The sequence below is a fragment of the Colias philodice genome, chromosome 10 (genome assembly GCF_061535455.1).
Source record: "Colias philodice isolate Cphi_HAF_F1 chromosome 10, ilColPhil1 Martin Lab GWU primary, whole genome shotgun sequence".
In the NCBI taxonomy this organism is placed as follows: domain Eukaryota; kingdom Metazoa; phylum Arthropoda; class Insecta; order Lepidoptera; family Pieridae; genus Colias; species Colias philodice.
This window is the reverse complement of record NC_143095.1, coordinates 5951512-5975267: the sequence shown is the minus strand read 5'-3', so window position 1 is coordinate 5975267 and position 23756 is coordinate 5951512. Positions and strand designations below refer to the sequence as shown.

The 23756-nt window shown below is 31.8% G+C and overlaps 2 protein-coding genes across 2 annotated transcripts in view; one reads left to right on the top strand and one right to left on the bottom strand.

The window, feature by feature from the left end:
• Window positions 1-17077, top strand: part of LOC149485210 (uncharacterized) — a 57257-nt gene extending 40180 nt beyond the window's left edge. The window contains exons 5-14 of the mRNA XM_089699925.1: window positions 687-746; window positions 1383-1594; window positions 4580-4705; window positions 6079-6204; window positions 7124-7273; window positions 12014-12203; window positions 12769-12902; window positions 15716-15845; window positions 16398-16488; window positions 16791-17077. Of these exons, the coding sequence (XP_089556051.1) occupies window positions 687-746; window positions 1383-1594; window positions 4580-4705; window positions 6079-6204; window positions 7124-7273; window positions 12014-12203; window positions 12769-12902; window positions 15716-15845; window positions 16398-16488; window positions 16791-16917 (1346 nt within the window). The 3' untranslated portion in view covers window positions 16918-17077. The remainder of the gene's footprint in view (window positions 1-686; window positions 747-1382; window positions 1595-4579; window positions 4706-6078; window positions 6205-7123; window positions 7274-12013; window positions 12204-12768; window positions 12903-15715; window positions 15846-16397; window positions 16489-16790) is intronic.
• Window positions 17078-18813: 1736 nt separating this feature from the next.
• LOC149485209 (facilitated trehalose transporter Tret1-like) lies at window positions 18814-23269 on the bottom strand. Its single transcript, XM_089699684.1, has 7 exons — window positions 23203-23269; window positions 22722-22951; window positions 22254-22577; window positions 21894-22026; window positions 21450-21670; window positions 19314-19508; window positions 18814-19042 (listed from the first exon to the last, which is right to left on the bottom strand). The coding sequence occupies exons 1-7, from the start codon at window positions 23267-23269 to the stop codon at window positions 18815-18817; spliced, it is 1398 nt and encodes a 465-aa protein (XP_089555810.1). The 3' UTR covers window position 18814.
• Window positions 23270-23756: the final 487 nt, after the last annotated feature.

Here is a 23756-nt window from a genome sequence, read left to right as displayed (position 1 = left end):
CTGACTTTTCTCGTAAAGAGAAGCCCATATCCTGTTTGATGAATGTTGTTTACAACCTTTTGAACACTTTGAAAAGGCATAAATAAGTAAATTAATGGTAGATCCCCTCTGGGAAATCAAAACTTTGATAAACTAACGAAATGTTTACATGAGCATTTAATTGGAATATTAATTGTGATCCGTCATGCTTAGTAAATGAATACCTAATTGGTTAAAGATTCTACCTATTCATTACATTTACATTGATATAATAATATTATATACTTAAACTACACGTGGATTTCAATTGATATCAATAAATTTGGATTTAGTTACTAGAAAAAAACTTTTTCAACTTTTTCTTCATAGTCAATCGATCGTAAACGGTCCTATTAGATAATAATAGATACGCCTTTATTAATGGAAACAATTTTTTCCATATTTTCACATAACAATTATCGAGTAACAGGTATTTTTTATAATGTATATTTTAAGACTATCCCAACAAATTAATATATCTGTAGCCGAATATATTATATCCGTTCAATATATGTAATGTAAAAAAAAAATTCTATTTTGGGAAAAAAATGTTGAAAATTGATTCATACAGATTTCACAATACATTTAGAACTTTTTCAAGAACATAATATTATATTCTGTTGAGGAATGGATTAAAATTTAGATATTAATACTTTATTATTTTTCAGAAGAGATAAACAAGGAGAATCCGGAGCTTAAAAGCGAACATATCGAATATCATAGACTTGGTAAGTGTAATTTTAGTGATTATTTACAAAGTTATATACATATAATAGTGTATATAATATGAGAATCAAGTTCACTCTCTTGGTGCAGTCCAACTCGTGAACGACAAAAATCATGAAAGTTAAATTAACACTGGAGAATTAAAAGGAAGACTTTTTGCTTCATACGCAATGCAGATCGGTTTTTCCTTTCTAAAACCATCAGTGTTGGTTTGTCGAATTGAACTGTCCTTTGAAAATTTTAAGTTTTTTAAAGTTGGCTCTCGTCAAATATGAACAGTCCACAGTGATGAAACTATAAAATTTTGTACGAATATTAAATTTTATGTAGTTACCTAGATGGAAAGCGTAAAATTAAACTTTTGTGAAAACGTGGAAGTTAAGAGAGTTAATATCATATAAGACACAGAAGGTTAAGTCGATAAGCTATTAAAATTTTATGACACTTGATTAAACTTCAGAAGTTTTGCGTAGTACCTACATAATAATGATCTGAGGAGTGACGTATATCCTTGTGAGTTCACTTCCAATAAATTGGTAAGGACCAATTTCTCGTCACGGTTGTAGTTTTTATAATAAAAATCGAAATAAAAGTTAGCAAAAGTGGATAAAGAATCAAGACCAATTCCTCATCCATAGATACAGTACAAACGAACGGGGAATTGGTCTCTCGTCTAGAACAACACGCATCAGCGGACGCAGTGGACAATGAGAAGCCCCGGGTCCACTCGGAGACGCAGGTGGATGTTCCTTCCAAGGGCGTGCATCAGACCGTGGTCCAGGATGGATCCCATGTTAGCGTTATTGAAGGAGCCTCCACCACTGCGCCCAGTGATGAACAAACTACTAAGGTAAGTTTCTACTACTCATCTTCATCATCATCATCATGATCAGCCCATATATTATGTTCCCACTGCTAGAACACAAGCTTCTATGCGGGTACAGGCCACAACGTTACCCAAGTACTCATTTTGCAAGGTAAGTAATTGCTTTGCGGACGGTTGCAATAATAGGTAGAACAATTCTGAAAGGGATTTCCTTTTCTACTTTAATTATAGACATAGAATTATTATACGCGATAATGAGTTTATATTACTCACTAGCAATTACAACACTTTATTTATAGTTCAGTATGTTGTATTTTATATATTGTTAATCCAATTAAACGTGCACTCAGAGTATTCTCAGATTTGTGTGTGTTCATTAGTTACAAGCGTTGTTTGTTTAGTTAATTAATAGAATTTCGTATGCTGGTAGTACACACTATGTTGTATTCAGTTATTACGTTTGATTTCGGTGAATTATGCATATTACCTTAATGTAATATACGATAAATTTTTCACTTCTACAATAAAAAAAGAAACTTATATGTAATTAATGTCTACTATATATACTACTATATATAATTATATTAAGAGTAGGTAGTATGCTTTTATATTTAAAGTGTTATAGTTCAGTGTAGATTCTACTTTTCAAATGCAGAGTAAAAGGTGCTTTTCAAGAGATTTATTTTTTACTCAATGTTATGTTGTTGACATAATTTCCGTAATTAAGTTTAAATGCAGTCTTGAATCTGCGCTGGAAAATTACTTTGTATCAAATAATCATTTTGAATTGCTATCAGCTACTGTAATCATGCTATTTCTCAAACATGTCAATAACATCATCCATTTATGTATGCACATACGTAGGTAACTTAATGATATTCTCTATGACATAATAATATGTAGGTAAAGAAGAAGATGAACATTGCATCTATGCTGTAATCATGTTGAGATGTTGTATATTTTGTACTAGATTTCCGCCCGCGGCTTCGCCCGCGTTTGCAAAGGAAAACCCGCATAGTTCCCGTTCCCGTGGGATTTCCGGGATAAAAACTATCCTATGTGTTAATCCAAGTTACCCTCTATATGTGTGCTAAATTTCATTGTAATCGGTTCAGTAGTTTTTACGTGAAAGAGTAACAAACATCCATACATCCATACATCCATACATCCATACATCCATACATCCTTACAAACTTTCGCCTTTATAATATATATTAGATTAGATATTAGATATTAGATATTAGATTACATAGATATATTTAACTTAAAAGTGTTTAAAACGAGTTCTTTGATGTCACTTGTTCTAAAACTTTTTTGTGAATAGTTCTACGAAACACACACACAACAATTTCTTCATATTACCTACATACCTACATCGTACACATGACTTATCAATTGATTCCAAGAATGAATTAAGGTTATGCGTATAAAATAACCTCAAATTGCTTTAATGGCTGTTTCTTAAAACTTACCTTTAGTATATGACATGCTTCTATAGAATTAATCGTACCAACCTTCATGAAAGCATATTTTTTTTATACATATTCCCTGTTTCGACTCTTTACAAACTTTTATTGTAAGTTAAAGTTACTTAACTTGATACATATCGCTTATTAATCATTTTAATAATTTTAATCATGAACAAAATGTTACTCTTCTATAACATTTAAATAAATTTCAAATACATTATTAAATTTTATCGTTATTTAATTTGCTCTCGCGTCGCGAGAAACGTCTGCGAGTTTGTGACGTCCAAGTATTGATCAGACGCTGAAAAACTTCCCAATATCGGCACGTGTAAGTTAAATAGTGTTGTTCTTCTGAATATCTTTCGTTTATTCTTTAAAGTTTCTGATGTCTTGTTTAGTTTCAGTTTATATGACTTAAGAACTTTACTTTTTACTCAAATATACTTATTTATTTAAATAATATTTCTTTAAATCAAAATTTAAATTGTAAGCATTTGCAATGTTCACATAAGGAAGAGGAAATATTCCTTACATTTATTACTTATCATTTTTTACGTATCTATGATAGGTACTCCTAACAATTTTTTGTAACCACAAACAAAAAAAAATTGTTAATATCCAGATAATTTCTTGTGATATTTACAATGAATGAAATGTATATAGTTTTCAAAGGCAATAAGGTTAATTGAACAAGTTATGTTTAATTCATTTGTTACTTTATCAAACGGTCATTGTAATAACTCGTTTACTGGAATACCCTATTGTGTGAATTTACACGAATTCGAATTTTTCATTTTATTCGAATGTGTGAAAAAAAATTCTGTCAAGGTTAGTATGGATTATTAAGAAATCATTTTTCTTTGTGATTAGTAAATGTTAGGAATGTAATGCACTAAATTAATTTAATTATTTTTTTGTGCAATGTACCTAACCTAACCATATATTTCTTTGTTCAAAAATATACTTCGCTTATATATTCATTTTTACTACCAAGTACCTATCTAAGATAATCTTATTAAACAGCTAAAAGTTGAATATTAAACCTTTACTCCTGGGTTGTGCTAAAAGTTTAAAACTAATCTTGCTAATTTATCTTTTCGCATTTTCTTCAACGCAGGTAGTAGAGGAAGCTGCGGAAATAATTTCTAAGTGAAAATATAATGAGTAGGTACATGTTTTTTTAAAAAGAAAAGAAATTATAAATGCAATATAAAAAGCAGTTATGATATTAAATACTAGGTACTTTCGTTGGAAAACAAAAAGATTTTTGAGATGTTAGATATTATATTTTTCGTTTTAAACTTTATAACGAATGCTTAAACGAACGTTAAGAACCGGTGGTCACAATAAGATCTTAATTTATTTGAACGTGTAATTACACCATTTATTATGAACACATCTATCACCACAGACAAATCCGCATTATAAAATAAAATAACATACATAACTATATGTGTATCATTTCAATAGAGGAGTTATCACTTTAAAATAATTAAAGGGCTAGGCTGCGTATTCTAAAATTTTCTTCAATTTGTAATAGGTATTCCACGGAGCGGCCCGCCTGATTCAACCAGGATCTGCCACCCAACAGTCCAACCCTCCAAACGGCCACACAGCGGTCCGACGAGCTTTCAACGCAGATATCAACAAGGAAATTAAGAATAATGTAAGTAAAACCACACATTTATATAAAACTACTGTTTCGGCAAACGTTGTTCTGCCATACTCTTATCACTAAGGGGTGTGAAAAATAGATGTTTGCCGATTCTCAGACAAAATTTCATAAGAATCGGTCCAACCGTTTCGGAGGAGTACCTACCTAACTAACATTGCGACAGTGGAAACGAATCCAACTAACCAAATATCATTAAAATCCGTTCAGCCCATCTTGAATTAAGATGTGTAACTAAGACGACTTTCATAGATAATGATGAGTTGTTCTTGTATAAAAATATGTCTCCGAATATTTCTCGAACGCTTTTATTATTATTATAAAAGCGAGGTTAGGAGGTTTAACTACAAGATCGTTCTTAGTAATTTGTAAAATCAATATTAGTCTCGGTTATCGTAGCAAGGCTGATAAGATCTTAGGATATTATCAATTTAAACACGTACAAAAGCTATAGAATGATAACTTTCATTAAGGCATCAGTTATTGGTCATTTAGAGTAGATAGAAAATTATTCATTTTATGAAATATTATTTAGATTTAATATTGTAACATACTATAGTTAACTGAAGTAGGGTTCGTAGGTTCGGTTATCAATCTTTTTATAATATTATTTGTTAATTATATGAAAAAAGATCAAATCAGATTGTGAAAAAATATTCCGTAAAAAGAATAATCAAGAATGTATCACTCTAACAATAGATTTAAGCTATTTTTCCAAGTACATAATGAGGTCGTTAAGTTGTTTTACGAGAGACAGACGCAAGCACTAAGGGGCTCATAAAACCTGTACCCACGTTACAGCTTGATGCGTGTTATTGAAAATAGTGTTCACAGTCTTATATTGGCTTTTGTTATACGTTCTAAAACTTAAATTTTAAAAGGTATTTTTTACATTTTTTCAACATAATATGATTTACGAGTATTTTATAGGCACTGAAACTCTGGAAACCTTTACACGCGCGCCCTTGTTGATGTTAAATCATATTTCAAACTGTGTACAGTATTCATTTTCACATTTAAAACAAGCTCTATAACATATCTCCAAATATAACCGTGTACGGTGTTTGTTAATCGGCCCAAAGGGTCAATCCTTCAAAATTATTCAATAAGCTAGGAACCATTATTTTATAAAGGTCAATTTGATATTTTACAACTTATTTTATATTTTACAAATCATGTCTAAATTAAAGTCTCAGCACGCGCAATAAAAAAGGCTGATTGATATTCTTAACGGTTCCTAAAAAATATTAAAGAAAATCCATCAATGGAACAAATGAGAAACGCACCCGAGCATCAGAAGGGGAATCCAAGATAAATTTACTTTATTCATAAAAATTGATAAACGTTCTCATTATTTTATGAAATAGATGGATCACTACGCTTCGTACTCTGGGGTTCAGTATTCGCCCTTGGATATGGCAGAGTATGTGTTCTGGACTGGTGATGAGCATGGTGTCACTAATGCTATTGAGGAGTTCCTACAAGAAGGTCTGGTGAGTACATGGAATTATTCTAGAAGTTTCTAGTACATATATAAAAAAATACGATGTGTTGACTGTTTATTCTTAATTATGATTGTAAATATTGGTAGGTAGGTCTTATTGTTGAGCGGAGGGCAATATATTGCAATTGTTGTTAATGGAATATATATTGAATTCCTATATGTTTAACTATTTAATTAAAGAGCATAAAAATAATATCCTTTACAGATGTTTAATTTCTTTTTTAAACATAATTCTAGGCAATTAGAAAGTCAGACGACATTAATGATTAATAGCTTTGCAATAAAATAATTTGAGTGTCAAAAACTGTACTTTAATTAAAGGAGGGTTTTGATTTATTCTGAAATGCTTTGATATTTTGAGCAATTATCGCGTATGTAATGTAAAATATGTATCTTTGATGTTGTTAATGGCAAAAATAGACATGTATATCAATGGGTTTCACATAATATGCTCAGCCATTTTGACTAGAAGTGAAATTTATCGTAAAAACAAGTGTAAAATTCAATATTGATAAATAATGCGTGATTCTTCAGTTCTTTATCAAAATATTCGATATTTTATTTGTACAATGATGCTTCACTCACAATATTAATTGATTTTGCTATGTATGGGGTACTTACGTAGATATGTTTATAAATTATACCTATACATTATGCTTATGCGTTTGACGATTTACTTATTTACCTAATTTATGATCAATTTCCCCATATATTGATCTAGTTGCAAATTAGTGCTGAGTAAAATATGATATTACTCATATTTGTTTAAAGTAGCAGCCAGCAAAGAAGTTCTACAAATTATATCACCATACTAAAAATCAAACATTTGCAGCATGGCAACTAAATCGCAAAGTAACTTCCTTTATAGGCAATATCGCCGTAAAAATTGATGAGCAAATCCATTTCAGATGAACAAAGAAGAAGCGATCGCATTTCTACAGGAAATAAAGTTCAATATCGATTACCTCCGCGCACATTACGCACAGAATATCAATGCGGCTGAACAAAATGCGCAACAAGAAAAACTGAGGAACGCTCTATTGGAACAGAATGCTAAGGTAAGTTCTAGAAAATACTGAAAAAAATATAGTTTCTTAATTAATTTGTATTTATTTATACATTAACAATATGCAAACCATACGTATACTTAAAAAAGGTTATCATATTATTTACATAAGTACTTAAAAGTTATTAATGTTTTGTATTTAAAAACTAAACTACCTTCATAAGTATCTCGGAGGCTCCAGCTTTCAAATAAAAAGATAATCAAAATCGGTTCACTCATTTGAAAGTTCTAAGGTCTAAGCGACACAAAATACAATACAATACAAAATCCTTTAATTAACACAAGCAAAAAAAACAGAAACATAAAAATACAGTTGAATTGAAAATATTCTCATTTTTTCGAAGTCACTTGACAATAGGTAAACTTAAAAGTATACTTAAACAACTATTATCATAATATTATTTTCTGAGTTACAAGTTTTTTATTGTATTATTTTGTACAATGAAAATGAGAAGTTTTAAGACCTTGGCTATAAATACGGCTTATGTTATCAACAGTTTTACTTATTTTCCTTTCATTCATAAAACAATGAACATCGTTGTTGTTGTGCTTGCATTGTGAAATAATATAAAATATGAATACGAAAATATACTGCTTTTCATTGACTGTACAAATCATAAAAAATACGACATACTTTTAATCTAATGGCTGTGAAAGCATCACCCGATTCAACATTTTCTCAATAACTTTACTCTATAAAAATGTAGATTAAAATCTGTAGTATAATATTATTAATTAAGGTATTGGATCAATTTATCTCATGACTGCTTGCTATTAAAAATCAATCTTATCGTTGTGATTTTAATTAAAATATTTCATGAAATAACAAACTATTTTAGAGGATTAATTTCGTACAATTTGTCGCCAATTAATAAGTAATTTGCAGGCATTTATTAATATTTAATATCTGCGCCTAGATACAGCCATACTAAATCTACATTTCTGTTTGTGTATAAATTATCGCGGCTTCAACCGCCAGGCTCTATTCAAACGAAATTATTTAATTACCCATTGCAATTGATTTTCAAATTAAGGCTTTTGTTGGTAGTGATGATGAAACTAATTTAAATTCCCTGAAACTGGTTGGTGGAAATCCTTTAAACACCTATAAGTTATACACAGAACGATACATGTTAGACATAATGTATAGTTTGGTACCTACAGCATTAATTTTATTCCAGACTCTTTTACATTGCTTGATTTACATATAATTTAACTGATATAGAATTATTTATTTTATAACTTCTATGTTCCACTGGATATCAAATTATTTATTTACTTTAATTTCTTTGAGTAGCTTTTATAGTAAAAAAAAAATAACGAACGCCTGCTACGATATTTCGTAGACATATCAGAAAAAAATATATTTGTAGAATTTGACTTCACAGTCCCACAATTTTATACTGTTTTTTACTCGTACAAAACATGTTTATTAATTGAGAGAGATTGCTATTTTTACGCAGATACGCTCATACGCAGTATTTTACAGTAATTCCTAGTCATTAGTCATGTTTAAGAAATATATCTTTTCACATAAAAAACACGAACAGCAAAACTTTTTCGTAAAACATTGTTGATAAAGGCAATGAGAATAAATAAACTCAAGTTACGAGTAAAGGTTACGTGTATAATTGGATGTCGTAGATCACGTAGCATCTGCTACGGCTGCTACGATATTTCGTAGACATAATAACTGCTAAAAAGTAAATGTATTTTTTAATTAAACTGTCTTTTGTCGAGGTGTCGAACAGAATAAATTTGACAATTTATAAAACGACAGGTGGATGCTGATGGATAGGTTTTTAGTTTTTACAAAAATATTTAACATAACAATATAATATACTAAAATTCGTAATGATATTCCTTACATATTTGTATATATAAAATATATCCTATGTTGAATTATTAAACAAGTCAATATTTCAATTAACATTATATCGATCAGATTAAATAGTTTCAAAACAATAGATCCTCATCTTATTGGTAATTAGATACGACAATCTTAATTGAAAATCTGAATTATAAAAACGGCCTCATCAATGTGTTGTCAGCTGTCGGCAACGTTGTCCACGGTAGCGAAGTAGCTTTATTTTACCATTTTGTTCATCTCTTTAGTACTTACAATAGTATATCTTGCCCTGACAGTTTATATAAGATGTGATTATTTAACTCCGCCACATATATCATTAAAGAACTCGACAGTTTTATAAACCATTATAGAAGAAAAAAAGGAAAACTTATAAGTACGTGAGCCGTAAATGCATTATTCAAGATGACACCGAGATTTAACATGTTATACAGAGAAGTAGGTCAGCAAAACCTTATTAGTACTGCGGCCGGAGCGTATAACACAATGGGATATGTGGTTGCTCTCTACAAACTATAAAGCAGAGATTGATCATAAAACTGTATCACGACGCACAATAAACTTTATTGCTAGCGTAATAGGATTCGATATAGCGTGAAGACATCGATTTAAACTGCCGTTTATGTGTCAATAGTATAATATCACGTCTGTTAAAAGTTGTGAGCTTAGTTGTATACAAATAGACCGTAACAAGCACGTTTTATTTACCTATACGGTCGGTATACAATTACTGACGAGAAAGCTCGTTCTATTTCAGAATATTTAAGAGCATTAAAGGGAATGCTGGAACTATGTTGATAATTCATAAAATACATTTTTTATTTATCTTATAGAGATAGCTCCGTTTGTACAATACTGTATTTAATTTAGTTCATCATATGATTAGTCATTTATTCGTGGTATAAAGCAAAAAAAGCAAAGTAAAGCATTTTCATTCATTAGTTCCCATACATGTGGTCAAGGTATATAAATGGAGGAGTGACCCATCCATTGACCCTAAATAATATGTCAATTATACATCATACTATAAACCTTGAACATCTATTATTTTTAAAGCGTGCTATGCTATTAGCGTTGACATTAAGCTAATAAAATTTTATCGCCGGGAAATATTTCCTGGCTTTGCCGAGATAACATTTTCAGTTTGAGAAAATCGTTTTAAATTGACAGCCTTATATTTGTTTGATAAGCACAGTTTTGTACAGAAAATTGGGTAATATCTATTACAGGCGTAGGTAGGTAGTGAATACATTTTCGGAGGCTACACGTACACAGGCTACACGTAGTCGAATATTAAATTAATATTTGAACTTAGCATGATATTATGATTTCATTATACTCTCTACTTAGCTTTGTTTAAAAAACCTAGAGTTACTTATTGATGGAAAAGTAACTACGCAAGATTTAATTATTAATCTTACACAAAATATACTATATCAGGAGGAAACAGGATGGCCGGTTATTCTGTAATATGTAAATGTAATTATCAGTGCTTATTTTATTTAATGTTTGAAAAAATGGTATCTTAATACTTTTGAGCGATTTTAGAACTCTTCTGTCTATTTTCACTTATTTAACAGTCCCACCCAACACGAATAAACTTGCAAAGTTATTTATATTATGTAACTAAATGTTCAAGAAGCTCGCTTCTCAGCGTTGTTAAACAAACACCAATGTAATTAATGTTGCGACCCATTTATGTTTGTGTCTAACATTTTAAAGTTTGCACATGTAATTCAAATGGAGAGTATTAGCCTAGAAAGTTCTGGGTGTTTCGTAATTCTACAATCTGGGTTATCTTTCTACCCATCTGTGTAAAGTTATTTAATGTAACTCTGACTGATGTGGCAATAATAATATCTCTTAAAACTTAAAAAAAAGTGTGTTGTAAACACTGCGGTAGGTAGGTTGGAACCGTATTAGTGGTTCAGACATTTATTTAAATGCTAACGTCGAATTATTATTAGTTTTAATTCAACTCACATTTCGTATTACACTCAGAACATTAGATTGCTATTGTCATAATTGAAACAACTTCTCAACTCAAGCTCTTGTTAAATACGGTTACGAATCTAGAAATTCTAGGCTTTTCAATTTTCCACTTACCTAATCTTATATTGTCTATTTATAAAATCGTCTGAATAAAACAACACTGTGATTTACTAAGCGAGTAATTGGTATTTCGTTCAACGAAGGCAATGCGATTACTTCGCCCACGCCAACATTTACGTGTCTCTGCATTAATATCCTACTAACTAACTAAAATATTTATTTTGTGTGCTAAGGCTTGGTTAAAAATGCTTTTAAATAGAACATTTTGTTTTTATATACTCAAGGCATAATAAACGTGGTTTTATTTAAAGAACATTGGGGATTGTATTTAAAGAACTATTTTATTTGCAATGTGATTGGTTTTTATAGTGGATTTATTGGTACATTATTGCATTCATTTTTGTGTTTAAAATTAATGGAATTGAATAAATCTTTGAATAATACATGAAATACATAATATATTCTTTGCAATTGTCTGTGATTTTTTCAAAACATTAGCTTAATTGAAGTGAAACTTCATTATCAGGGTTGGAAAAAAATTTAGTGTAACATTTTTTCGTTACGCGTGACATTTTTCCGTTACGCGCCATCTTTTTCTTATCCCCACCACGCGTGATTCGACGTATTTTTGTAAAGTTGCATATAGTAAATTATTTTTTGAAAAATAAAGTCATAAAGAAGTTTCACTTCTTACGTGTGTACACGCACACATTTTTTTGTTTCTAGGCGTATCTTAAGATCTGTACTGATATTGATTTCCTGTTTTACATTAAAGTACACCGCAAAAAAAAAGTTAATTAACCGACATTCCAGGAGCTTCAATACCGGCCGATGCAGTCATTTCCGTTCGGCGGCAGCCCTGACATAGTGCGCTCGATCTCCGGCAAGACGTGGGAGATGAGCAACAATCTCGGCGTAGTGCCAGCCCTGCCCGTGTCCACTGATCTGCGCCCGGAGATTGCGAAGCGCGCTTACGACCCTATGATGCAGACTAACGTTATTAGTTAGTATTGCACGTGTTTAGACACTATTTTATATCTTATATATGTCGCCGTCTTCTGGTTTTATCTGTTATTTGATTGAATAACTAGTGTTAATTGAATGACTAGGCCGAGCGTTGATTAAACAACCGTCACTCAACGTCTAGCTAGTGAGCGGATTGTAACATAGCCCTTTTAATAGAGCGGATATAACGCTTGGCATATTATTGAATGACTAGCGCGTTCATTAAATGACGACAGATGCTGAGACTTTACTTTTTCCAAAAGAAGACAATTGCAAGCCGACGCGACGTTTAAAAATATATGACTGCTGTCTGCTGCACTATTATTACGAGTAGGTATATTAGTGAAGGTAGTAGTAGTTGATCTCACGGCACGTAAGTTTAGCGCTCACCTTGAAGTGGAGGGGATCTATTTCAACGAAATAAAGGCGAACTTGCCGTAAATCATTGAAGGTCACCGCCAGACTTACGTGCCGCGACTAATAGTAATAATACAAAATTAATATACTCATAATATGATTCAAGTGATAATTTTAAAAGTATTTAAATGTTTTATTTAAAACAGGCACGTCTGATTACGACCGCGATGGCTCAATCATCAGCGAAGAGGAATACGAGGAAATGATGGAGAAATTGAGAGCCGCTGATACTCTCTATACTGAATACTCGTTGGAGGAAATTATTTATCAGTTGGCTAAGGTATGTTTAACTGAATGTTCTAAAAAGAGGTGTGGTTTAAGATGTGTATAAACATATGTCTGTATGTACCTTTAGGTACATATTTAATTTCGATTCTATTTCTGAAATTTTAGGCTATCTTGGTGTGATCTTGGTATCGAAAATGATCAAATACGATTTATTTAGTATAGATAATTATTTTAGCGATACGATTTTTATCAATAACGGTTTGTTTTTTCTGACATCAGATTTTTTAATACATATTCCTTTGAATTAACATGTTATGGCTCCACATTATAGCTTTTAAGTTCGATCTTTACGTATAATATATGTGAACGTAATGATACGTTTCAAAGATAATTGCCTCATGTAAAAGCGTATCAAATCTTGCTTACATAGCTAAAGGGTCCTATAACGATTTCATCGTTACATTGTAACTATAATGGAATTGATATGAGGTTCATCTTTACTTCTATTGGATGGATGAGATATCTTTTTGAAAGCGTCATAGTATAGAAAAGGGGACAAGTAATATGCATTTGAACTTGTAACTACTCCAAATACTGCAAGATGAACGTATCCTGCAAGAGTTGAGCTTGAGCGAATAATGAAATTACTTTCACAAAACTATAAAAAAATGTATTTAAAGCAGATAAATGTGTGTCGTGTTTAACAAAGCCAAGAAATAGAAGCTATTTGATCCTTATTCTCATGCTCTTTGCGTTCTAATTCCGAAGTAACATTATATTACGCTCGAATAATTCCGTATTATTTGAGAAAAAACTGTCTTTGAAATTCATGAAAGTCGAGAAAACTTTTTATACTGTCCTGGAGCGTAACGGAAAGGAATATTTTATTCATGGACCTTTGCGATTTTAATGAGAAATACGAATTAGGTTCACGTTACGTTGTCGACACTTCCGTAATGTTATTCATTTATCGGGTGCGTTAATGTCGGGTCTTGCCGAATATTAAGAGGTGTTTAAATCATTTACGGAAAATATTTTGTTTTCTTTTCGTAGCTCTAAATATGGCAACGTAAGGAAAATAAATAATTTATAAATACTTTGTTACCGCGTTACTGTAGTGTCTCCTGGATGTTTACATTATATAGGGTAAATGACTTTTATGCGATAATGAGAAAAAATATTTTTTCTATTAGAGATCGGATAAGTAAAAGTACAAATATTGTTTTAAAGGTATTAAACTATTTTGATAATGTTATAAGCAAACATTGGCTTTGTAAATTAGGCTGTAGGAATAAATGTATGTAGTTAATAGGTAATTGTAATTTGTAATACTAACACTAGGATAAGATTTTACTAATACTATATGGGCTATGTGGCCTGAAATAAATGAATTTTATTTATTTTATTTATTTATTTGTTACATGTGACTGTTCTTTAATTACATTTGGTTTTTTGGTCATCTTCGGTTTTTTTAGAATAATAATTGTTATAAATTAAAACAAGAACGTTAAAAACCCGAAAAAAAGGCTTCTCCCAACTCCTGGCATACCTATGTACCAGAGAGTTACACCACTGCCAAGTAGCCACCAGACCCTTCAGTGGTTTTCACGTGAAAGAGGAACATACTCTGAGGAACATACATACATCCTCCCAAACTTGCATCTTTATTCATCCAGTAAAGCATAGAGATTGCTACACATCAATCTCTTGCACAATAGGCGGCCTTATTGCTACACAGCAATAAGGCCGCCTATTGTGCAAAATTTTTGTACCTCATTAATTTGTACCACATTTCCTACATTGTTTTGTACAATGAAGTGTTATAAATAAATAAATAAAATAAATAAATAAAGCAGCTGACAATCTGGATCTGACTTGAGGAATAATATCTCATCAGTGATTGATGATAAAAATCACTGATTTTCAGTGATGAGGTATTATGTCTCAGGTATCCTGAGTGGCTTCCTTTTTTAAGACCGTGCACTTGGTCCGTGCGCTGTTTGGCTCAAATATGTGATTTTTCAAACCAGATTGTCCATCAACCACTTATCTTACAAACATATGAATTACTAATAATTTTAGGAAATTTTATTGTCTATGTTGTTAGAGTTTTTTTCAATTAATACAGTATTTGTGAATACCATCAAGATAACTGAGCCGATGATTATTTGATTAATTCACTTTTAGTGTCAATTTCGAAGCTAAAAATATCTGAAATTGCTGACAGATCTAACAAACAATTTATTTAACTAACTGCAAAAGTCCTTATTAAAGTTGTTAGTTAAAAGATTTTTTTATTTTGGACTCCTAACTTACGAAATTAAAATCCGAACAATGTGAATTTTTTTAGAAATTACAGTCGACAAAATGATTATTTTCACCAAGATATTTGACTTAATTGAATATAATTTATACATATTGCAATAAAAGAATGTGTTATTTATAAGATAAAATTTAAAAAATCAACTAAGGTATCTCTATTATTTTTCTACATTTTTTTTAAAGTACTATAAAACACTGCGCGCGACCCGATTCAAATCAGTCGGCAGCATAGACTATATACTTATTACAGGTCGGCAGCGAGCCTTTCCAGAGAGAGGACACGTTGCTGGGCGCTCTCCTTGACCTGTGCTGTTCATAGTAAAAGGATAGCGCAAGCTACGATAGATCGCGTAGATTTTGACTTGCGTTAAATTGAATAAGCGCTCTTAACACAAAAATTTATGTTTTCTTTTACCTATTATTTATAATATTTACAATGTTGTGTGTTTGTGTGTGTTGGAATAAATGGTTTTTTCTATCTTTCTTTCTAATATTATAAAGAAAATAATGTAATATTGTTATCTTTATAATTGTTCGGTACAGATGATGTTCGCCCAGTCTCTGTCCCGCGACCCGCAGTCCGCGCGCACGTCGATGCAGCGCTTCATGACGTTCCTCGAGCTGGAGGCCGAGCGGGGACAGCTCTCTAGGAACGTCGAGAAGAAAGTGCTGGGTACGTATATATATAAACTATATATAAAATTCCCCAGTCACAATGTTAGTTACCATACTCCTCTAAAACGGCTGGACCGATTCTCATGGAATTTTCTGTGCATATCGGGTAGGTCTGAGAATCGGCCAACATCTATTTTTCATACCCCAAGTGATGAGAGTAAGGCAGAACAACGTTTGCCGGGACAGCTAGTAAACTATAAATTTTGAGTAGCAAAAGTGGTATGGAATTCACGTTGTTACTTGTCAAGTAGTTTTGCCTTTTGGTAGTAGTAGCAAAAGTGCTAATTTTCACTTCACGTTAATTCATCGCGGTCGTTTATATTTGTATCTATTTAAAGTTCATATAAAGAACAAGTATGTATGGTTCCATCTTATTTCCAGTTCCAACTTATTGTGTGACAAAATTCAATACATATTTGGTATTTTCAAAAACTGAAAATACAATACTTTTCAAGATTAAAAGTTAAATGTAATACGTATCCTACAGCTATGACAGTTATCACATTGCATTTTTTTATATTATAATAATACAATATTATTATCTTTTCAGACATCATGGTCGCAGCTCTGACGGACACTCTAGGGGAACACCCGGAACTATTGCAACAAAGGGAAACATTTGGTGGCAATTCTGCTAATCGGTTTGTAGCATTTTATTAAAGCCATCTCCTTGGTTCAGTGGTTGACGCGAGAGCGTAGAACCGAGGGGTCCTAGGTTCGATTCCCGGTGGAGAGGAAGAAAAAAAAATGTCTCGGTCTGGCAGGACACAGAAGGCTAATCACCTACTTGTCCCTAAAGAAAATCGATCAGTGAAACAGATGCATGTATAATGCATCTGCCCCTTACCCCACTAGGAGACACGGGACTTCACTTTTATTAAAAGATAACAAATAAATTATTTTTATATTATAATAATTAAAATATTTTTTTACATTTCCCCAGGATCATGAAACAATTCCTGGACGCAAGCGCCTCAGAGCCGGGCATGAGCCGCGCCATCTTGTCCGCCTACAAACACGACCTGCTCAAACGACCACCGCTACAGAAACTCGCTTTCGAACAAAATTAATTATTTCAAACATTGTTTTCGTTTCATTTATTTATGACGTGTTTTTTACTATATTTTAGTATCAATTTAAAACCAGTTAAGTTTACAATTTTTAAGCTCAACCTGACCAAGTTTAATTGCTTTCGGCGATGTCAAGAAATATATAAATTATTATAAAAAAAATAATAAAAAATTGAAAGAATCCAAATAATAAGGAAAACCGTAAAAATACACCAACATTTAAATTGTCTTTGCTTTTTAATGTAGCCTGGATTTGAAAATAAGTATTTATAGCCAAATATTTATATTAGTTCTAAAGAAGGATAACGTTTAATTGCTATTAGCATTAACTAGTATAATATATACAATTTTTTATCTATGGTAGCCAAATAACTAGGTTTAACTTTCACGAGTACCTATTAAAAAGTACCTTAGAAAATTAAAAAAATCGCTTTTCATTTCTGTTAGAAAATAGTCTCTATTACTTGATAGTGTTTCCTCAGCTTGCGATTTACACTTAATATCATTAGAAATATAATAGAACATTTAATATTTAGTAATTTCATATGCCTTTAAAATATCAGAAATGAGAAATAACATTATGTACGATAAATAATATTTTAATATACAATGAATATACATATTTACATATATTATATTATCAAACTAATACTTCCAGTAAAAAATAAATATTTTTGCTTAAAATGCGCGCTTATTTGGGTGCGGATCCATTGAGATAATATTATCTAAAGGCATATATATATTATACTAGTGGTCCGCCCCGGCTTCGCCCGTGGTACATATTTCACAATAAAAGGTAGCCTATGTCCTTTCTCGGGTATCAAAATATCTCCATACTAAATTTCATGCAAATTGGTTCAGTAGTTTAGGCGTGATTGAGTAACAGACAGACAGACAGAGTTACTTTCGCATTTATAATATTAGTATGGATTGTTCCCTATAATTCAAATGTAAAGATAAGAATAGGGGAAAATAGGTTTTTGGTTCGACTATTGTAATCAGTAGGTAATCTCGCTTTGGCATACTTTGGTCGTAGTAATGAGCCAAGTGTTGTATGTATTTAAAATCTTAAATAAGCTCAGTAACTTTCGTCTAGTTGGATAAAACTTGCCTATTAAATCGCTAATGATACCGCACCCAATGAAATTAAATTAAATCGCTAATGATATCTACGAAACAAATGACAAATTTAATTCGATCTCATAAAATTAACATATCCAAGACCATAACGAACAAACAACATACATATTTTTTAATATATCCTCATTGTATACCTATAGATACTAATTATTGTTGAAAGTCAGAATATTATTTACACATTCCTTAGCTATAACTATGTGTCATTATTGGAATAAAAGACATAATATTAAGACTTGAATAGTGTACGGAAATTGGAATATTAATGAGACGCTGCATTAATGATCTGCAAAATTTAATATATTTGTAATATTCTTTGAAATATATTATGAATTTAATAAAAAAGTTTATGTCAGACGTGTTTTATTTCAACTTCACATACCTACTTTCAAAAATATATAGAATAATTAATTATTATATTAATTATAAGAGACAGACATTGCCCAGTATCTGAATCTTTGTCTCTAAATTTGTTTGTTGAGTACCTATTACGAGTTTTTCCTCTAACTATCCTCCAATATCTATCTATCCTCTAATAATTAATTAATTAATAGTAAAATAAAAAAATAGAGATTACTAATAAATTTTTATTAATTTATTTGATACAACATTGATAGAAAATATACTTATCATAATGTCATTTTAACTCTAGAAAAATATTTTTTAGTCTGTAACTATGATATTAATTATAAAATCAATATTTTCTCCCCTTTATTTCGCAATGCAATATGTTACGAAACAATCAACAACGCATAGATATTTAAGACGTCTTCCCCAGCAATAACAATTTTTTAATTTCTTCAACATTTCGTCCCTTAGTTTCTGGGAGAAGTAGAGAAGATACAAGGCCAATAAAATTCATGAAACCAAAGAGAATGAACGTAAATGGAAGCCCGATTGTGTCGACTAAATGTCCATACGCTAGTAGTTGTGTGGAGACCACCACCCAAGAATAAGCGATGAGAAGACCTATTACTTTTGCCCGAATCTGTAACAAATGTTCCTTCTATTTTATTTATTATCTCAAAATTTTTAATAAAATAGCAACAATAAAACGAAACTATTATTATGGGTATTATTGGATATACCTACATAAACGCACGGTCCGCCTCGGCGTCACCCGTGATACATAATATAGACTAGTAGAATTTTTGAAATCGATGCAGTATTTTCATGAGATTAGTGTGTTCAGACAAAGAAACATATTCTTAATTTTTAAATGAAACTCTTAGTACAGATTACAAAAATGTAGATTTTACCTGAAAGCTGAACATCTCAGTGGCGATTATGGAGGGTAGTGGTCGGATCCCGCCAGAATACATAACGACAACAACTATCATCAACAAAAATGGCAGGAAGTTTGGAATGCAATAGCCGCAGAGATGAATCTTTAGACCAATGCCCAAGATGATAAAAGCTATCATCGTAACTGTGAAAGAAGTAGCTAGTAGATTCTGTAAGATGTTAATTAAATTACATATGAATTTTAATTTTTATACTTACAGTTAAAAAATATACCTAATGTTGAAATGTTCAATACTATTAGGTATATACAGTGATTTAGGAGCTCGAATATACATATAAGAACGAGACATCTTAGTCTGCTAGGCTGCTACGAATAAAAAAATTATACGTAGCAAGTTCTACAAAATATCATTTTCTTAATAGAACAGCGTTTGTTTGCGAGAATGGAGAATGTTCACTAATTTTGATTATTAGCAATCCATATTCTCTGTCAAAAATAAATAATACTAGTGAAAAAATTACTTCGATACGTCAATTAGTTTCCGATTTAGAAGTAAAACAAGTTGTAAACGCCCGGTGATGGTGTGACGTCACACCACAACACGCTCAATCTGGCTCACTCAGTCCGCTAGCGATTTTTCGTATATAGGCGAATTTTCCGTGTTCTTACATAGTACTACATATTATAATATTTTGAGAACATTGCAGCTGTTTTGCGTTATCCTTTGTTTTCTATACAAGTTTTAATTTATACTAGATTGTGCTTCTGCTCTGCTCGTATGGGCTAAGTATAGGTAGATGGCTAGTAAGATTTTTTCTTGTTTTAAGTTGAGAATGATATGGAAAACTATACTAAAATATAAGTTGGTCGGGAGAAGAATTAAACAAAAACAGGGTATAGTTCCACACAAATTCAAATGTCAACAGGAAAATGAAGATAAACCTCAGAGATCAGCAGTGCAAAAACGCAATCGTATAGAATACTAGCTTCCGCCCGCGACTCCGTCCGCGTGGATGTCGGTCTTCGCGTGGATGGTTTATTTCTCCATTTTGAGTAACTCTGACAATAACATCTTATAAATATCTATTGGACCCAAATACGGCTATGCCTATAATAATACCCAACGTGTGTTCGCGGTTCTACAGAACAACGTCTATGGATAAAACTGAAAAATTAAGATTGTTTTTTTTCTACGTATTTTTCCAGGATAAAAAGTATCCTATTTTACACCCAGGATAATAAGGTATAATTATACCAAGTTTCATCGAAATCGAACCGTTAGTTTTCACGTGATGTCTTCACATACCTACAGACAGACAGACAGACAGACAAAAATTTTTTTAATCACATATTTGGGTTTGGTATCGATCCAGTAACACCCCCTGCTATTTATTTTTTTCAATATTTTCAATGTACAGAATTGACCCTTCTACAGATTTATTATATGTATAGAATAGATTTTGAGAAACCATTAAATAAAGATGAAACTTTGGCATGACTGTTATTTTATTAAACGAATAATAATTAGTAATTACTATTATTGGACTATTAACGAAATTCGCGGATGAAAACCCATCAAAATACTGCGCAAGCTATAACACCTACTACAGCGCTGCCGACTTGATACTAACGCGCGGCGGTGCGTTGTGACGTGACGTCACAAGCGGTCACGTGACTATTAGCGGGACTCGATATTTTTCGAAACTTTGAATGCGTATAAAATCAAAACTACTTGGTATTTTTGACTACGACAAAACTAGTGTATTTGTATACATACAGGCTTTACTGAGACACAATTTCAAGGGATTTGGCATACCTAGTAACATTCTTCATTGTTATGATACCTATTGTATTGCCAAAATCTTCTAAAATGTTCGCGGTTATAACTACTGGTCATAATATCTCATCATCATCATCAATATAATTTGAAATTTAATTATTTAAAATTAGGTAATATTTATGTAGAGCGTTTGTATTAGTAGAGCCACAAGCAATTATAGGTACTGGTAGAGCCAATAAAATATAAATTGATTCCTGCGAGCTTTCATGCGCTTTAAAATTGTGCTGATGAGCTTAGAACATAAAAGCTGAACATGTTTTCTTGTTGTGAACATTGCAAATATGCTACCTTCAATCATTGTATTCTTACCCGTCTGCCCCATTTTTCAGCGACACATATAAAGCAAAGCGAAGCGACAATCATACACGAGGGAAAGCTGATTGTTTGATATTCGGCACGTATGATATTAAAATGTCCCTCCTTTAATATAGACTCGGCGAACACTAATATTGTGAACGCTCCGTTCCACGCGTGTATCGTGAATACAACAAGACATATTAAAAAGCCCCGACGCCATGCTTTATCGCGCACTGAAAAATTATTAAAATATTAGCTAAAAGGTAAGAAGTTGGGAGATAAAAAGCATATCGTTTCAGTAGGTACTGAGTATTACTATTAAAAGTAGATATCTAATAATTAAGAAATTACGCAAGTCACTATTGAATTACTTACCTATGAAAGTTAAGCTTATTACCTATTATCTATTTACAAACTTTATCGCAAAAGATACTTATGATAATAAAAGTGACCTACGTATAACTTTAAAACTAATATTTGGCAAAAGCTTATGTTCATCTTCTATTCGTTTCATAAATTCAACGTCCGCTTTTACTATTGGATGGTCTTTAGTTAGACCTCTAAGAAAGGCAATGGTTTCAAGAGCGTGCTGAAATTAAAATGCAATTTGTTCATTTCGATATTAACTATTTTTACAGATCAACAATCTATGCCAGTGGGCAGTGGCGCAAACAAAATTGTTTACCTAATAACCATTATTCTATTGTGAACATTTAAAAACAAATAATATTGGTATGGATTAAAATCTGTGTCTCTCAGGAAGTTAATTAAATAGGCGACCAATATACCTATTTAAAAAATAATGAAAAAACTTACGTCTAATTTGTCATGTTTAACGAGATAATCCGGTGATTCGGGAATAGTTAGAAATAAAACTGAGCATATACAAGGCAACAATAGGAAGATCCACAACATTCGATAGTAATCACACGTAGCTCCTATGATAAACATTAACAAAAAGCCTGAATTTTGCAAAAGCGTCGGCAATGAACCTAGTGTGGCTATTATATCATTCTGACTAATTTCCCTTAAGTATATTGTGATCACTATAAAGGTTCCACTTGCTGTGATCCCGGCTAAACATCGGGCAATAGCAAGAACTATTAGGTTCGGGAAAGCGAGTCGCATAATTATGGATATCTGAAACAATAGATATAAACAGATGTTTGATGTTGTAGTGATCAATTTATTCAGAACATTTCCAACTAATCTACACTCACAAAATAGGTTTGTGACAGTTACTATACAAATTAAGCTAGGTAGATTTAGTAATTTCGAACTTACTATTTGCGGAAACGGTGTAGCGAAAATGACCCATTTCCTACCGTAATTGTCGGCGGCATGTGAAAATGCAGGCACCATAAAAGCCGCTACAAATGAAACTAAACTCGCCAAAAACGATATAGCAGCATTGGATACTGGAGCTCCGAGAGGTGATCTTTCGGATTGTAGTTCGTGCGTCACGGGCGATATCCATCCAGCTTCCATACCATATATTAAATAGTTTAGGCTTACTAAAAAATATCGCAAAAATTTGTGCGATGAACATTATTTATATAATAAAATTCTTTTGTTGTAAGTCTATTGAATTATACAGTAGGTACTTAAATAAAGTACGGTAGATATACCATTCAGACATAAAAAAGTAAAGCATGGTTACAGCTCAAAAAAGTAGGTAAAACGATAGGCTTCCAACGTTCCTAAATAAACCTCGAATGAGCTACTCATCATCTACTAGCTACTCTCATTTAAGACTGATAATTACCTAATGATGCAAAGGTCCACTGCCAGTGAGTTGTACCTTTAGCAAGTTCTGGCGGAGGAGGTATCATTTTATTAGGTAGGTACCTTTTATCCTGTTTGAATTTTGACTACCATATATTAATACCTACTATACATATTTGTTGTTTACTGTATGTACTGTAACAATATTTAAATATGCTGATAGTTGAAATTGCAATATCCTTTTAAATTGTTTGTAATGACCAATTGTGACAAGATTATTATTATTATGACAGATTAATTTCAGATTCCTCTATGGACTATGGTGTGAAATCATCGAGACAAACGTGGTATACGAAAGTGTTATATATTATGCTGACCTTTGACATAGTACCTATTGGTATTGGGCCTGGGCTCGTTTATTTGTTTGAACACCCTAATCTCAGGACCACTACCTACTGGACGAATTTAAAAACTTCTTTCACTGTTGGTTGTACGTGAACGTAGTCCCCAAATGGCTTAATATGAAGAGAATCAAGAGCGAAGCCGGGGCGAACCGCTAATGTACTATACAATGCAGCTAGAAGTATTGACATC